This window comes from Juglans regia, chromosome 8 (assembly GCF_001411555.2).
Source record: "Juglans regia cultivar Chandler chromosome 8, Walnut 2.0, whole genome shotgun sequence".
Classification (NCBI taxonomy): Eukaryota; Viridiplantae; Streptophyta; class Magnoliopsida; order Fagales; family Juglandaceae; genus Juglans; species Juglans regia.
In genome coordinates, this window is record NC_049908.1 from 19,042,729 (window position 1) to 19,061,014 (window position 18,286).

At 36.6% G+C, this 18,286-nt stretch overlaps 2 protein-coding genes across 2 annotated transcripts; one reads left to right on the plus strand and one right to left on the minus strand.

The window, feature by feature from the left end:
• Positions 1-10,092: 10,092 nt before the first annotated feature.
• Positions 10,093-12,325, plus strand: LOC118349300. Its single transcript, XM_035693492.1, has 3 exons — positions 10,093-10,412; positions 11,586-11,750; positions 11,830-12,325. The coding sequence occupies exons 1-3, from the start codon at positions 10,278-10,280 to the stop codon at positions 12,154-12,156; spliced, it is 627 nt and encodes a 208-aa protein (XP_035549385.1). The 5' UTR covers positions 10,093-10,277; the 3' UTR covers positions 12,157-12,325.
• A 3,263-nt stretch (positions 12,326-15,588) lies between these two features.
• Positions 15,589-18,286, minus strand: LOC118349201 (protein FAR1-RELATED SEQUENCE 5-like). The gene is made up of 5 exons (XM_035692796.1): positions 18,224-18,286; positions 18,001-18,129; positions 17,215-17,913; positions 16,457-17,148; positions 15,589-16,306 (listed from the first exon to the last, which is right to left on the minus strand). The coding sequence occupies exons 1-5, from the start codon at positions 18,284-18,286 to the stop codon at positions 15,589-15,591; spliced, it is 2,301 nt and encodes a 766-aa protein (XP_035548689.1).

Below are 18,286 nucleotides of genomic sequence, written 5' to 3' on the forward strand. Positions count from 1 at the left end.
ATATTTTGACTTTATTTCAATTCATAGATTAAGCTTTATTGTTTAAGATTCTAGGATTCAATTCTCTATTTTTTTTTTTTTTTTGTTTATTATAAATTTGAGACAATTATATTAAATCTTGCTATGATTTGAGTTATAGGATTATGAATATATGATTGTGATTTAAACAGGCTTTTCATGTCATTGGTGTGATATTTTGCTGCATTATTATTTATGAATATAGTGTCGTCTCTAGATCTGATATTCATTTTTATATATGAAAATCGTGGTTTGTAAAGGGAGAATAGATTATAGAATTAAATTGAGAAAGTAATGAATATAATGTCATATCTTCCAATTAGTAATTTGGTGCTATAATTCTTAATTATATATATCGTTTGGATTGAAAAAGTTTGAGTGTTGGATCCGGTTGATGGAAGCCCAAAGCTTTACTTGCATTCTTATATGTGCTCTAAGCTCATTTTAATTACATGTTTTAGGTAGAATTTTCAAATTCTTATTATATTATAATTTGATATTTCTTTTAAGCTTGTGTCTTGTTGTGTTTCTTCCGACTCCCTGTAGATCAAAACCCTAAACTGAACTATAACATTGCGTACTAGTTTGGGCATAATTATGACCCTAGGGAAGGCCAAGAGGCCATGGACGGCAACCATGGAGAAAAGATGATTGTTTTTTGCCATGTGGCATGCATACATAAAGGTAGGTAAAAAGTTGCTTTGGGAAAGGGCAAGATCAAGATTGGAACAAGGCTTACACACCTAGGGCTTCTAGAAGGAAGTCTTGTGTAAGAACCACTTGAGATGGATGGCTAGGGCAAGGATCTTTGTGCAAAAAGGAACCAATCCGATGCTTGTTCAAAAGTATAGTGAAAAGAAGATCTCCTAGGGAAGAGAAGGGTTCGGCAGCCCATGCACACACACACTCCTCACATGCCACTTGGCACTCATGCACACATGTAAGAGTTTGAGGAAGATTTGAGTTTGATAAAAGACCTTATAACCACAAGATACATTGAACCAAGACATTAAATGGAGGGCAAAAAGGGAAGTAAGCTTCAGTTTTGGAGGAAGGAGGCGCCACAAGCAAAAGGGTGCTTTGGGGTTTCCAACTCAATCAAATGATGAGCTAGAGGAAGAGGTCATAGGGCTACACGTAACTTGGCATCCATGCATGAGCTTGGCCTATGCAAGAAGCTTTTGAGTGTCTATAAAAGGGAAGGAGCCGAAAACCCTAGGACCTTTGGCCATTTTGTGCATTGCTTTTGAGAGTTTCGGTCATCACCATTTCCTCCAAGTTTCTATCACTTTCTCACCATCCAAACACTCTTCTTAATATTCTCTTCTCACCCATACATTCTTTCAAGGATAAGCAAAGTGAGAAGATACTTTCAAGAAGAGAAACATAGGAGGTATGAAGCCAACTTTTCTTTTGTTACACACACCCACGCATGGCTTCAAGAAAGAAGAGTTTCGATTTAAGCAAAGTTCATCTAGAACTTATGCTCTAACAACCACACACTTGAGCTAGAAGGAGTTAGCTTGTGTTTTGGAAGGTTCTCCCATATGAACCCACGCCTACACTCACAACGTTAGATTAGGGTTTTCATAAAAGAAAGATAAATGTAACCTTACTTGTTTTAAGCCTTAAAGTATGGTGCTTTTGAGATTAAAGGCCACGACACTAGTGTTTCTTTAAGCTAAGGTTTTGTTGAAGGGTCCAAATGCTTGGAATCTTTTCTTGAAAAAAAAAAAGAGATGTAAAGAACACTACACTTGAACACTTGGGTTAGGTTTTTTCTTGAATAATGATCCTAACTAGTATTACATGTGATTTTTCAGCTTGCTTGCTATAAATATATTTCGGATTTTTGTAAGTAAGCCTCTAACTTGTACTTGGATATTTTATGTATATGTTATGAGAACTTGTTGGTTGATTCGGTTTTATGTGGTTTTTTGTGACTCTGATGTTCTTCCGTGTGCTATGAACTCCTCTTGATATGATTATTTTAATGCATGATTAGAATGGTCTATGGAAGGTATGTTTGTTATGAAAAAGGAGTAAGAAGCCATGCTAGGGTTTCAGTTGTACTATGTTGTTTGTACATGAATATTTGTCACTTGCCCCTTTTTAGTATGAGATTAAGTTCATGGAAATGTTGCCCATAACCACTAAAGTTTTCGGCCAACCATGAGTATCCTTTATTAAAGATCTTGTTCAAAACATTAGAAGATTCTAAGTTCATGAAAATTGAATGGAATGCATGATTTTCAAAAATGAAAGGTTTCGACCAACCCCATAGAAGAAGTATAATCGTTAGTGTTTTAGGTTTAATGAGCTAAGAATGATGCTTGGATATGTTAGGGTTTGTATGTCTCGGCCCCTACATGGAAAGTGTTGAATGTTTGTATTTTGGTTGATGTTCGATGCACTATAATTGTTATAAAAGAACATGTTCGCATGTTCTAATATTTTCAAGCCATAATGCGATATGTATTGCATGCATGAATGTCTTATAGTTATGATGAAGCATTTCGACATTTCATATGTCTCATGAGAGTTCTAAGTTTCATTGTCATGTCACATGCATTGGGATTGTGAAAACCACTTTGAAAGGAAAAGAGTATTTTCAAATTATCATGACCCCAAATGCTAGGATGAGGAAATGTCCTAGTGGAACTCCTTTGTCCTCTCAAGAGTGTTTAAAATGGAGGGATACTCCCGAGTCGGTGAAGTACTGTTGGCAAATGTCGAATAGTTCCTAAAAGAAAAGGACACCGGAGTGAGATCGCACCTAAAGCTAGTGTGCACCTGCGGTGAAGGTGATTTACAAATTGTCGTAAATGAAAGATAAGACGTAGTCACCTTGATAAAAGTGACCAGTGGTTGATGCTGTAACTAACAGGGAACACACGGTATATAAGGGAGCCGTGATGTATCCAATTATATGTTATAAGTCAAGAAAGGCATTGAGCTCATAAGTATGTTAAAGAACAAGTATGAAATGAAGAAAGAATGTTTATGAAAGAAAGGTCATGAAAGTCATGTTTTAAACGATGTCTTTGTTTTTTTTTTTTTTTTGAAAGGTTAAATGCATAAGTAAAGTCTCATGTCCATGCATTTATTGTTAAGTTTGCTTTCATATGCTTACAATATCTGTTACATGTTATCTATTTACTTATTTGAGATTTCTCGAAATCTCATTGTTGTATTTTCTCCACTATCATTCCCCTACTCGGAATAGTAGAAGTTGCGTCTGGTGTGTAGGACCCTTAGACATGGATGAGATAATTGAGGATGAGTTCACGGTGGAGGCTCATCGTCAATCTACCATAGAATTGCTTAAGGTGTCAGCTCAGTGACTTAAAGAGATTGTAGCTATTATCAATGAGTCCGATGCCGATTTTTCCCTAGACCCTCAAAAGATGTTAAGACTTAAGCAAGACATGAGTTTTGTGTCAAGACATCTGGAGCAAGCTAAGAACTCTGTTGTAGAGGCTAAGGAAATAGCCATGGAGTTGGGTTTGGACAAAGACGTCTGACCGTCTAGGGGAATATTCTTTAGTCTGCTTGAAGGGAATATCCATTATTTGGCTTAAGTTGACTTTTCGCTGTGATATACTGCATACTACTAGTTATCATTAGGTGTATTGTATCTTATCTATCATATATGAGGGGCAGGTAACCCTGGTGTTGTATGTCCCGGCATTTCAATTTTTGACAAATCCGAAGCGGGGGCTGTGGCGCCACAGCCCCTTTATTCCACAGATACCTCGGAGCTGCATGAGTCCTCTATGTGTCAATATGATACCGTGAAGAGGGATCTCCAGAGATTGAAGACGCATCGACTGAAAAATGGAGGGAAATGGAAGAACGAGTTAATCCGTACTATGACTTAGAGGAAGATAAATTCTTTTACCACACTTAGGTGGAGCTGTTGAACGATGTCACTGAAGACTCCTCATCTAGTTCGAGACCATAGAGTCATTGGTAAGTATGTACATAGTATCTATATGTTGTATGCATTATTTATTCACACAAACTCATACCCCGATTTCAATGACGAAATCTTCTTTTAAAGGGAGGGGGGGGGGGGGGAGGGGGGAGGGAGGAGGATGTAACACCCCACTTAAAAATATCATAGGACTTGGCCTTAGTACCCATAATCCTAACTAGTGTAAGTTGAATTTAATTTTTTTTTTTTTAGGAAGGAAAATTTTGGAGCTTGAATTGGCATAAGAGCTCGCACCTTTGGATTAGTTAGAATTATTAAAGCTTTATTAATTTTGAGGATAAATACCAGGAGGCCAATGAAAGAATGACACATGGCATATAGATGGGCTAGGATATTGGGTTAAAATTTGGATGGATTTAGAAGAGCCCAAGAGTGGTTTATTAAGGGCCCTTGTTTACTAAGATGAGATGGGTTAAGGATAAATATTAAAAGCCTTAGGCCCAACTTGGGAGATATAAGACTTTAGGCCTTACATAAAATATGTAGATACAAGACATTTAGGCCCAACTTAGGGGATATTAAACTATTGGGCCCAATTTAGTGAGATCCAAGGCTAATGGCCAAATCTAGAAAGGACCCAAGTGGGCTATTGAAGCCAAGGATATGCCCAATAGATCTGGACATAAGACCCATGGATCAGTCCACTCCTAGGCCTACAACCAAGGCTTGTTCATATGGCTCAATAAAAGCCCAACCCAAGAAGCCCAAGTCATGTATTTCTTTTCACTCTTCAACATGGGACACACATACACCATACCATTGGTTTCATTTAACCCAAGCCCCAACCACATGCCCCTAGGGTTCCTCTTCAACCTTGGTTAAGTTCTTAACTTGAGTTAAAGATCATTATTCATCTCACCCATGAATAGTAACTCAAATATCATGATTTTACATAGTTTTCTTAAAACCCTTTTCTTCATAATTTCAAATCTAAGATCCTTGTCTTTTTCACTTGTTATGCATCCCTCTTAGGAAAATCTTGAAGGTTAGGATTAACTCAACCCATGTCAGATGAACCAATGGCATGTCAATGCCATCACATTTCCACCAATCGACTCACTTGAAGCAAACCGAGTACCCTTCATCAAACCACCCAAAACCAACGCCCCTTCAACCAATTTTGAAGAGAATTTATACTCCTCTAATCCTCATGATGTCACCTAAGAGTCAGACCTAGCAAGTGTGCAAAACAGTTCCAAGAAACAAAAACAAAAAACCTAATTGTTCACCTAAGAAGTGAAGTTGAATTCAAATCGAGTACCCTTGGCTCTTTAAAGGTTTTCTGCATCTTTTTTACTTAACTCCACACACCACCACCTCTACCCAATTCACCCTTAGAAGTGCTTCAAAATATGTAATTTTTATGTTTGGCCAATCCCCTTTTATGGACCTCAAACTGATTGGCAATTGGATAGGTGAAGCTCATCACCTTGACTGAAACGCATATGCATCCAAACCACCCTCTTACATTTTCTATTCAAGCATGATCACATGGCAGCCAATTCCTCCTTGTTTCCACACCCAAAAAATCTTTCAAATTGTGGTAATAATGTCCTCAATTTAGACCAATAAAATGGGACAAACAGTGTTAAAAAACTAGACAAACCTTGAAACCCCAAACCCGTCGGCCATGGCTTGCTTGTTAGTGTGTTTTTGTTTTATTTTTCTGAAGCAAGCCAACCCCTGCACCAATGGTCTTCTTCTAACTTTTTTTCAAGGTTTAATCATGAAATTTAGGGCACTATTCATCTGAACCATAGCATCACACAACTGAGAAGCCACTCAACACCTCCACCGTCCACCTTCACCACTCACAACACTTCTCTTCAGCCAAGACCAACGCCCCTCCTTGCCTCTCACACTCCATTGAGACCTATAAATACCCCCTTCACTCCTCACTTCCTCACACAACTCCCTCAAGCTACTATTCTTAGTGTTCTTGAGAGCTATACACTCTTAGTGTGAGAAAGGTGAGAAACCAAATGGATTGAGAGTTTCTTGTTGAAGTGAGTTTGTTCTTGGAGCATTAAAGCCACATTTTGGTGAGTAATCCTACCCTATCTTCTATTGAGTGTTAGGATGACATGTTAGGCTTTGATTTATGACATGGGAATGAAGACTTGATTGAGTTATAAAAATGTTTTACTCAAGTTATACTTTTCGACTAGTTTTGAAGTTTTGCATGTATATATTATTTTGGAATGAAATTTTAGTCATGAAATGTCTTGACATGTTACCTTAAGTGTAGCTAACATCTTGGGTGATTGATTGAAAGTTTAAATTTGAGGAAAATAGCTTGTGATGATAGGTTTAGAAATCAATATCTTGTGTTGATCATCAAGCATGTTTCGGTTTTCACTTGAATGAAGTTTATTTTATGAAGTCTTTGTTAAATTTCCCAAGCTTGGGTAATGAACATTTAGAAAAACCTTGTGATTGAGATAAGAATAAAAAATGCATGATTCATTTAGGTTTTTAAACCTCTTTGACAAGGAAAAGCTAGAAACGTCATGCATATGCTTAGTTTGATAGTTTTGTGATGATTTGGTTTTAATCAATGTATAAGTGTTGGGATGAATTTGTAAGACCTGAATATAAGTTATAAACATGTCTCTAAGATCATATTCGTGGTTTCCACTTGATAGAATTTCAACACACATGCATCTATAGAGGTTATAGACTTGAGATCACAAATAGGCCACAATGATGCATGCCACGGGTTGATTAATTTTGACATAATTTTGAAATTATTCTTGCAATTATAAGGGCATAAATGATTTTAGAAGATAGAAAATATGAATTTGTGAAATTTGGTGTAATTTGGGGCCCAATTGCAAATAGTAAAAATTTAGGGCCTAAGTGACAATTTTGGGTAAGATAGGGGCATTTTTGCAAATACTAATTTTGAACCCTTTTGATTATGAACATCTTCCTTAGATGTACAATTCTTAACTTAGAATAACTCTATTACAGCCGCACCAGTTTCCTAACACCCGAAAAGTTTGTAAGTTATTCTCTAATTTACTCCTAGATAATTTATTTATGATTTTTGTATAAGCGCCACATTCATTTCATAAATGTCATTTTATGCATGAACACCATATAATACATCATTGAGAATTTGATCACTTGTTACATAACATGTGAAATCTTCACCATTTTAGCATATTGGATATATAAATGTCGTTTTTCATGAAACTTACTATATATACACATGTCATGAATTATACTTTTTACGTTATAATGTTTTGTTATCATGAAAAGTTATGTTACCAATGCATTGAGAACCACAGTTACTGGCAGGGGCACAGTATATATAGGGGAGCTGTGACGATACCATACGTTACGTTATTGTTAATGATGACTTTAATAACGATGAAAAGTTTTGTTTTGAAAAGACAAAGTGAAAAATGTTCTCTAAAAGAAAATGTGCATTAAATCTTTTCTTAAAAATGTTAAGGAATCTCGATGGGTGACAAATACGGATTTTTCTATCATCCATCTCATGTTTATCATTAATCATGCATATATTTTCTCTATGCAAGTTAGTTGTTTAACTTATTGAGATTTCAAGCAAATCTCACCCTCATGAACCCATTACCATTCCCCGGAATGGTAGAAGTTGTGCCAGGACCAGCTTACGACGAGCAGGATGTATCGTTGGCTTCATATGGTTGAGGATGAGCCCGATTTGGAGAAAATGTTGGACCTGATATTAACATTCATAGCATTGACTCTATATACTCTAGAGTAGATGAGAGAGTTGATATGATTATGTAGTTTTCTATATTAGGGAGATTCTATCTCCCACTTTACGTCAAACTTATATGGACCTCTTAAGTAAGGAAGTACATATTTATGGTTTATTAATCATTGGAATATTTAGCTCATTTTGGCATTGAATATTTTCGTCACCCTTATTTCCACTATGATTATTGCATACTAGGATGCATTGCATATTAACTGTCATGAACGTAGATATGTAATATGTGTTGCATGTCTTGTCGCTCCAAGTCTCTGTTACATCTCAAGTAGTGAGTGACCTGGGGGCATCACATTATTGACGTATGTTATGGTGTAAGCCAAACGGGTAAGAAAACAAGAGACGAATGGAATTGGGTGACCCCTAAAGCAAATTAGGGTTAGCATTTTTTATTCCCTTAGTACATGGGTTAATGCATAGATTTGAGATATCATTTCAAGTTTCTAACATTTAGAACATATATTTACTGCTTGCAAGTTCGTTGGCATTTAGACTTAGATTCGGAGTAGGCTAACTTACTCTTGGATAATATACGTATATTTTTTTTTGTAAACATTGCATATATGTTGTTTGTATTGATTGATGATTGTATGCTCTTAATGGTTACATTGTTGTTCACTATTCATCACATTGTATGATTGGTTGTCATGATATGTCTAATTATATGCTTGTTGGAATCTTGCCTAAATAACACGTTTGGCCATTGTATGTATTGTTAAATATCATGTGGAATTATCATATGTTATGCCATGTGCTATGCATCCGAATATTCTAATTATTTTGAGCCTTTCACATGTTGCATTCACTGAATGTTGAGTATGATTATATGTTATGATCACATGCCATGTCATGATCACATGTTAAGTTTACATGTCATGCCATGATTTCATGATAAGTTCACGTGTCACATCATGAATACATGTTATGTTTTGGGTTGTGCATTAAACAAGTTTTGACATGATCCCAATACTAGGATAGGGGAATATCCTAGTGGAACTCTCATGTCTACTCTGGAGTGACTAAACTAGAGTGGTTACCCCTGGGTTGATGTGGTATAGTCAACAGATTTCAAATATGTTCTTTTTAAAGAATTCTGGAGCGAAATAGTAGCGCTTAACGTTAGTGTGTGCAACACATTGTAAATACGGAAAGGCAAAGTTTGAACTGTTGTATCATATTGTAAGCTCATGGTGAAGGCATGTCGATTTGTCAGAGCGTCTCTATATTGACGTATTCACAGCTGATCAAAGGGACGGTGATATGGTATGGTAACTAGCAGGGAGCACTTGGTTTATAAGGGTAACCGTGAGGTATCCATACATTATTATATTGAACAAGAGCACAAGTGATTAAAAAGAATTGGCAAATTGTTATATGATATAAGTTCAATGTTTTTGAAAGATGAACCTAGATGGAAAAAATATATGTTTTGACAAAAGTGCACGTTCATGCTCATGCAACCATATTCATGCTGATGCATCCATGTTTATGTTTACCTATTACATGTTTATGTTATCTCTATGTATGTTTTTTGCATAACTTGTTGGAATTTTTTGAAATCACACTATGGTAGTTTTCTCTACCATTCTCTTCAGAATGGTAGAAGCTATGACAGGACTGAAAGATAGTGAGCAGGATGGAGAAGCATAAGCACGAGGAGCACCCAATAATTAAAGAGAGCCCTAAGAGTCCCAAGGGATCTAGGGACCCTGGGGACCCTTTGCTAATAGATCATCAGCTCGAGTCAGCCGAAAAATTTATATGTGACGTTTTGAAGTTTTTTTAGGACATTTGAAAGATATTAGAGATGAAAGACAAGTGAATGTTATGATTTCATGAAAAACAATGTTTTGAGGATATTTGGAGGGTTAAGATTTTGAGACCCCAATATTTTATATGGAAGATTAAACTTTATCTTTTGAGATTAATAGTACTTGTTTAGTCGTACTTGTTTAGTACCATTAAATATTTATATTGTTAAAAACATGTTATATGCATTGCATGTTAACTGTGATGTACAAAATATATGTGACCTTGTATTGAATATCCCGACGCTTTAGATACTGTTAAGTTTCAAGTTGAATCTGGAGGCGTCACGATATAAAGACAGAGAGCAAGAAATAGGTTGATTTAACTTCTAATGTACCCGATAATTACTAAACTATTGTGCTGACCGTTTTAAATTGTTGCAGAATTTTTTTTAGAGAAAAGATACTTACAATCGTGAAGTGCGTAACCGTCGCGTAATCGCTTTGAAAAAAATGAATAAAATATGGGACCCACATAAAAAAAACAAAAATTCTACTTGCACACGGGAGGGGTACCCCCCGCGTACCCGGAACGTCCATGTAGGATTATTGAAACGGTGCGGTTTGCACCGTTTCAATAATCCACTCGTTTGCCTCCCAGATATAGAAAGGCCTTTTGAACTCATAAAACTGGTTTCGGCCATGGAACCCCGAGGGACTTGAACCCGCGTTTCGCCTCAGCAAGAAGATCATGGAACCCCGAACGGAAGCGTACGGGAACCTTCCCAAGCAAGCAACGAAAAAGTTTCAAGCAGGGTGGTCATCTTCTTCTGCTCAAACACACGACTGCCCCACCGACGTCATAGAAGACGAAACACAAAGGGAGGTACTTTCATGTGTATTAGTATCTTATCTTCTTGTGTTCTTTTGAAAATGCACCGAATCTCCCATTGATTGGGTTTGTTTCTTCAAAATGAATGTTTGGATTCTCCCAATACTGAGGAAACATTCATCTTGAATAACTGAAAACCCTAACCCTAACCCTAATATAAGATTTCGAAATTCTTGTAGATTCGAAATAGCACTTGATTTAGATCCGAAATTGCAACTGATTTCGAAATAGTTGTGGATTTGAAACTTGTGGATTTGAAACCCCTTTATCGGTATGTACTCTGTTTTTTTTTTTTTTTTTTAGGAAAAAGCCTTTTAGGGTTTTAGGGGGGGACGAGTTCATCAGGTTTATTTCTCTAACATTACTCTTGATTGTTGTGAATGTATGCATGAAATTGAAATAGGATACTGAGTCCTGATACATTTATGTTGTTTTGTTTTGTGGGAGAAATTTAGGGTTCATCTTAGTCACTAGATTAGTCCTGAATCCTGATACATTTATTTTCTAAAATGTAAACTATCCATTTTTTGTTACTATGTAATCTTGTTTAGATTTTGTGTTTTTTTTTTTTAATTGCATATTGTTTTGGTATGTCAAAGTAGTCGTTGTCAGGTGTATATCAAGCTCTTGATCTCTTGTTGAGGTTCACCTAATATTCAGCATCTTTTTCTTAGATTTATCTCATGGGATTAATTCATGAAGAAAGTGTATAATTAACTTCCTGAATCTGTGAATTGTTGGTTTGTTTAATTCCTCTTTTCTTTTAATTTGCTGTGTGGTGGTTCTACTTTACTATTCGAAACGTGTCTGAGGTTTTGTTGGCATTCAAATGTCTGGTGAACCATTAAAAGGCTGAAAGTTGTGATGGGTCGAACTAATTGACTTTTCTCCTAAATATGTGCCACTTTTTTGCCTTTTTCCCAACAGATTTCGAGTTGGTTTGATATATTATTTGTCTTTTCAAACTAATCTGTTAGTCTATTCATTATTTGTAAGGTCCAACACGTAGAATATCTTATTAATTGTTTGGAGAGTAAGATTTGTTTAGTTTAAATGTGTAGAGACTTTAAATTAGTCTTGATAGTTGATATTGTTTGAAAGAAGATGCTGCAAGTTTAGTTTTGTTCTTGATTGTCTGTTTTCCTTTTCTTTCTTCTTTGCCGTCAGTTTAAGAATAAGCTGGTTTCCACCACGGACTCTTCTTCATCTTTTGGTAAACCAAGTCTGGGTCAACCATTATGCTTCTGTGAAATTGAAGCCCAACTAAGATACTCATCTACTATAAAAAATCCAGGACGACCTTTCTTAGGGTGTCCTAACTACAACACAAAGGTAATGATATTAATGTTTAATCAAAATTTTAAAATTATGTGCATCTCACATGTTTCCAAAAAATGTTTAAAATGATTAGGGATTACCATATTGTAAGTATTTCAAGTGGGTTGAGGAGGATCAATACAAAAAGTCCGATCTAAGAGAAACTCACAATGAACTGTTAAGAGCCAAGAAAGAGCTGGAGAAGATACTCGATGATATCGAAAAGAGCAAAATTGATCTCCGTAAGAGAGCGGATGAGATCGAGATGAGAGAGATGACGCTATCCAATAGAAATGAGGAGGTTGTGAAGAAGGAGTTGGCGGTTCTTGTACGCGAAGCGCAAATAAGACACTCACGCACACTACTCCGAGTGTATTGGGCTGCCGCATTTGTTGTAGCATGTTACTTGTCTTGCAAATAGGTGACTTAGGATTAGTGTTAGAAGTTAGTTGCTATGTATATCTAAGTTGTTTATATGTTGGTTGGTGATGTTAGAACTTAGTCTGGTTGTATAGTCTAATTGTATTTTATGACAATGACATAACTTGTGGAAGTAGCTGTTTATATATTTAATATATTATTATATATCATTTTTCAACTTCTTCTCCTATTAAGCAAACAACTAAAGAAATAATATGATAGGTTGAAAGTGATACAAAAACTGGCTAGGATTTAACCATTATGAGAGAGCTTAATATTTGTACACTTTCTTTTGCATGTGTATCATTTATCTCCTTAGCAAAACATTTTTTGCTTGCATATGCGATAAAATTGATAGCATATAAGAGATTCAATTCCTCTTCTCCAGTGCTATATGAACCAAAATAAAGGCATAATGCAGAGATCCGAACTCATGAGCAATGAATTATGGTCTATTTTTGTGTTATCTGTAAAGTGTATTAGGAGGATGAATCCAAACTCATTGATATACTTGAGCACAAGAAAGCTCTTATTCTGCAGCCATATACCAGATTTCATCAGCGTTTTGACCACAACCACAAAAGCAAAATTCTGGCAATTGAAGCGTTTTGACCACAATGAGATAAGCAAACACATATCTCCAGGAAATCAAATCAGAGATAAAAACAAGAAATGCTCAGCAAATTTGTGGTCACTGGAATACTGGTGCCTTAAATCATGTGATTCTGTCTTTGCTTGTTTGGTATTTACAATTTGATGTCATAATCGCTGTATCGGGTCAGCGATACTGCCTTCCTGTATGAATTCTAAGGCAGAGTAGACCCCATATGGGAATTTAAAGCTACGTACATCTTTCTCTACATTAGAGCATCCAATTCGGTAAAGAAATTGGATAAGATCTCAGTTGATATCAATCTGTACAAGCAACAAAAACCATGGAAAGAGATAGATTGATATCAGTATGATATTATAGATATGAAAGGCATCTGTGCCATTTACGTTTATGAGTGCCATTTTTCCATATCACGGATTTGCTGGGGAGAGAAGTATAAAGTTGCAAAGTGGGATAGGGATAGCCCACTTGTGCTGTCAACTAAGAGCTAACTCTCTTGAGTGTATGTCTAAATTTTTTAACATATTATGAATGGAATGGGACCTAACATTCTAATTGGGTCCCATCCAAGAGAGCTTCTGTACAAAAGATCAGAGAAATCAGATGATCATAACGTAAAAAACTTGCAAATAAAATGGGAGTCTCACAGGGGTATAACGTAAAATAGCATTATCCTGTTATTGGAGGCAAATACATATTTCAAGCAAATCTATCCCAGCCTGATCTTACATGCCTTTGTACCACTGAGTACAACTTGATAAACTTACAGAAATGACTAATGTTTCATCCAAAAAACAAAAAATGACAAAATAACAACACCCATGACTCATCTATAAATTAAGAGTTAGCCTTGATATCTTGAGTTTTTGCAATGAAAGATTGCCATCCGTATAACTGTAGTATATGCCAGTAGTAATCACAAAATACCAACTGTCATTCACATCGAGCAACCACACCCTGCATGGAGAAAGATAGTTATCAGTATATCAGCTGCCCCCATTTGCCCCCTGGAATAATTTTTGTTACTTTTATGCTCAACCATTGTTCGAATAATGCCGATGATTGAAAGTGTGATCATTGATTGGAAATTAAAAGACCTTTTTACAAGTACGAATGTAAGGGAAAAAAACACCAAAATACTTTCTTTCTTTAATCTTTACTGATCATCTCTACTAATATTACAGACAACAAGATATGGTCATTACATTATGTAAATAGATTTAATAATGACATTCAGCAAGACATTATCTGTCAACTTAGACCTTTTGACTAGACTTAAAAAGGCACATATTCAGACGACAGGAAATGGCTTATTGCATTACTTTTTTTTTTTTTTCACTGATGACGATCAGCAAGAGATTGTCTTTCAACTTAGACCTTTGTATTAGAGTAGAAAAGGCTCATATTGAAAATGAACTTTTGGTACATGTAAGGTAAAAGAAAAATGAAGTATTGGATGGTAAAAATCAGTCTACTAAGGCTACCCAACAAGCAAAATTATGTGATATAATCCATGTCCAAAGATGAATCAAATTGAAGACAGGAAAGAGGTCTGTATAAGGAGTCACATAATTGAATCCAGTATCTCAGAAGCATGCATCTGAGTTACTGGGTTAAAGCTACTCTTCCAGAGACTTCAAACCCATTAAGAAAAACTTTCCAGCACAGTTTCATATGGAGAGGTTTTGCTTTCAATTCTTGTATTAGGCTCATATAGAACCAACCTATGTTATGGAACAGACAGCGTAACGTGTAACCTATCAAAGAAAAAAAGTGGAGCAAACTAACATACTACAGGTAATTGCTAATTCAAATGATTTTATTGTGTGGTTTATATAAAAAGACAGGAAAGTTTAACTTCATTTTTTTAATGGTCATCGTGGCAATAGATCAGGATCAACCATACTGCAATTTGACTGACATACTGAATAACATATACCACATGTACTGATGAAACCGAACTAATCTGTGATATTACCACTAAATTTTCATATAGAATTAATAAGAAAATCATCAACCAAACATTTCATTGAAAAGAACATGCATGGCCACGAAAGGACAAACCTCCAAATGTGTTCTATGATCTCTCCCTTTTCAATATGCTGATCAATCAATGCGGGTACATCATCCGGAGTAACATACCCATACCTGCCATCATTAACAAGGACTATGTAACACCGGAGTAACATACACAGCTTATACTCATTCCTAACCAATTGTTTGGCCAAAAATAGAAAAGCAAGCATAGCACGTATCCAACATTGGAAATTACACAAAAATGTTAAAATACCTTAATGGTGGGAACTAATATGCAAATATTACAGCAAATTAGTTCCCTGGGCCTTCCCACCACTGTTGACCCAATTGTGATTCATCCAACCTAATTTGCCCCGGTTGTGATCCATCCAACCCAAATTGCACCTATAAAAATTAATAAGCAAAAAATCAGAGTAATGTCAATACTACTATTGGTTGTACATGAAAAAGTTGGATAATTTTACACTTTCTTGACTCCCACACATTGGTTGTCCAAGCTGGGTTCCACCAATGACACAAGCTGATTTGTCTTGAACAAGCTGGTGCAAAAAAAAATTACTCTTAAATTCAAATCAAGTGTCAACACATAATTATAACAATTCAAGTATAAATATAACTAAAGTAATATAATATAACATAACCAACATTAGAAATATCTATCTCTGATGGGCCAAATAAATTCCTGCATGTGTCCGGCATTGGTGTATCTCCTCCATCTCTCTAATAAACAAGTAGCATTTGCAAAAAGTCAGTTTGTGCATTAATAAAATAAGTGGCCTAAAACTATATATTTAAAGCTGAAATATATTGCACCTGTTTACGTTTCCGGTTTACTGGTGCCCCGGCTGCCTTTCCTTTAAGTTTCCGCATGTCTTTCTCCATCCTGGATGCTTTCCTCAGAGATGGAGGTCTGCCTTTCCCTCTGACAACTAATGGACTGAGTACTTTTTTCGAACTACCCACTGTGGTTGTGTCATTTTGAGTACAAGGAACATTGGAACCAGTGAGGGTCATCGATGAAGGGTCTACTTTCTCATTATATAATTCAATCATTGCATGTAACTTATGTGTGGCATCCTCAGTATGTTTTTCTGAACCCGCTGCATGAGTAATCATTTCATAACAGATTTTTAATAAACTAGCATATCTGTAAGCATCTGGCCGCTGATCTCCAGCATCATAACTACTACCGATTAACGTGTATCTCCTTTTGATATCCTTCCTCCATCGGTCTAAAATGTACTTCTCTGGCAGGAATTTTATCCCGTTACATTTAAATACAGCGAAAATGTGCCTACACAGTATACCCTTCATCTGAAATAAACCACATGAACACTTAGCATCTGCACCTTCCTCACTGAAGTCCACAAAAAAGGTAACCAATTTAGTGAACTCTTCCACACGAACTTCGTCCTCTAATTGATAGGTCTTTACTGCACCATCCCTCTTAACTAACTCTGGATCTAAATCAATAATGCCGGTTAGTTGCATCTGAACTTCCCTAAATTTAGCATTTGTGTACAACTCTTGAAATCTCTTTTCGATAGGAGATCTAGATATGCAAGGAATGGTAACGCTAAATGAGTGGAAGTCCGCATTATTTTCATTCTCAATTTTTTTTTGCAACGCACTATCAAACTGATCGACAAACTCTTTCAAGTTTGTCTTCGCATGCACATAACCATCGAAAAACGCGTTCATGCTTTCACTGCGCTGCGTTGTACTCATCCCAGCCCAGAAACAGTCCTTCAAGAATGCAGGTACCCAAGACTCACGCTCAGTGTATAAACTTTTCAGCCAGACATTCTCATGCAAATTGTAAGTGGTGATTAACTGATCCCAAGATTTCTCAAACTCTGCAACAGTTTGCGTGTCATACACAGATTTCATCAACGCATTCTTCATCCCACTTTTGTAGGAAGCATAGGAGGACAACTTCTCGGGAACTTTTTTAAGTATATGCCACAAACAAAGTCGATGTCGGCTTTCAGGAAAGACAATAGCAATTGCATTTTTCATCGCTCTGTCCTGATCGGTGATAATAGCTTTAGGAGCGATACCATCCATACACTTCAACCACGTCTGGAATAACCAGACGAAGGTCTCTGTATCCTCACTGGAAATCAATCCTGCTCCCAACAGAATTGACTGCCCATGGTGGTTTACACCAACAAATGGTGCAAAGGGCACCCCATATCTATTCGTCAGATATGTAGTGTCGAATGTCACCACATCACCGAAGTATTGGTAGGCTGCCCTACTACGGGGGTCAGCCCAGAAGACATTCCTCAACCTCCCCTCATCATCCAAATCCATCAGGGCAAAGAAACCGGGATTTTTGTACTGCATCCTACAAAAATACTCTTGAAGCGCTCCAGCACCACCTTTACCAAGTCTTAGATGTCTTGCCTTATCGATATAATTACGACAGTCCTTTTCTAGAAATGGGAGGTTCTCGAATCCACCAGCGCCAACGACGAGAGATCCGAAGCTCTTATTCATTCGGATCCCAGCCATATCATTTATATCTAGGACTCTTTTTACAGAGTCACTCACTTCTCTATTACATCGGAAGAAGCGAGATTTATTTGGGCTAAGGCCATGGTTATGGAGATTATTCACTGTTGTCAACCGGAACTTCCCATCAACTTTTAAGGCATTAACCTTTGCCTTACATTCTGTCTTTCCTGTTGGACGTGGTCTAGCGACATTCAATGTCCTATTCCGGGCCTTCCCACCACGGGCACAACCAAGGGTGGCATATCGGACAGTGCCATCATCCCCTTTATCAGTCCTTCTTATCAATACCCCAAACCCGCTTTTTTTACCATAATGCTTATAATAAGCCATTAATTCTTCAAACGTATTAAACTCCATTCCCGACTTTGGCTCCTCAATGAGATCACCACCAACTTCATCCTCTAACTGTGGTGTCCCGCCAATCCCAACCTCAGTTTCTTCTGAATTGAGTCTATCCTCTTTACTTTCTTCAACTCTTTCAGATGTACATGGAATATCAGTTTCTCTACACTCAGGTGGTTCCTCTATATCAACTCTCCCACTCATAGCGGGGCTTGTAGCCATGAGAGGGTTCGGGTCACCGACATTCTGCTAAAAAAAAAAGAAATCAATTCCCTTAAACTAAAAATATGGCCAACTTATACAAACAAAAAAACAAGAACACAATTGAATCACCACTTCATAGTTTCTTGGATATTGGCCGCCATCAGGATATGGAGATAAAGGCATTGGCCAAGCAGGAAGTGGTCCGTAGTAACCGGGACTAGTGTAATCTACAAAGTACCGGTTACTTGATGGTATATCCTAGCATGTTGTTACACAAGTTATTTATGTATTTTGAAAATAAATATCAACTCAAAATAGAAATAAAGCAACACCTGTAAAAAATATAACATACAGCGGTTTGGGAATTTGAGCTAGATGGTGTTTGGGAAGATGAGTGTTCTTCCCCTTTTCCCAT

Coding starts and splice junctions, on each gene's coding strand:
- LOC118349300 (XM_035693492.1), top strand. CDS start 10,278: ATGGAACCCCGAACGGAAGCGTACGGGAACCTTCCCAAGCAAGCAACG. Junction 10,413..11,585: donor AAGACGAAACACAAAGGGAG/GTACTTTCATGT, acceptor CTTTGCCGTCAG/TTTAAGAATAAGCTGGTTTC. Junction 11,751..11,829: donor GTCCTAACTACAACACAAAG/GTAATGATATTA, acceptor TAAAATGATTAG/GGATTACCATATTGTAAGTA.
- LOC118349201 (XM_035692796.1), bottom strand. CDS start 18,286: ATGGGAAAAGGGGAAGAACACTCATCTTCCCAAACACCATCTAGCTCA. Junction 18,130..18,223: donor GCTCAAATTCCCAAACCGCT/GTATGTTATATT, acceptor ACAACATGCTAG/GATATACCATCAAGTAACCG. Junction 16,307..16,456: donor GCGAAGACAAACTTGAAAGA/GTTTGTCGATCA, acceptor TGCTAAATTTAG/GGAAGTTCAGATGCAACTAA.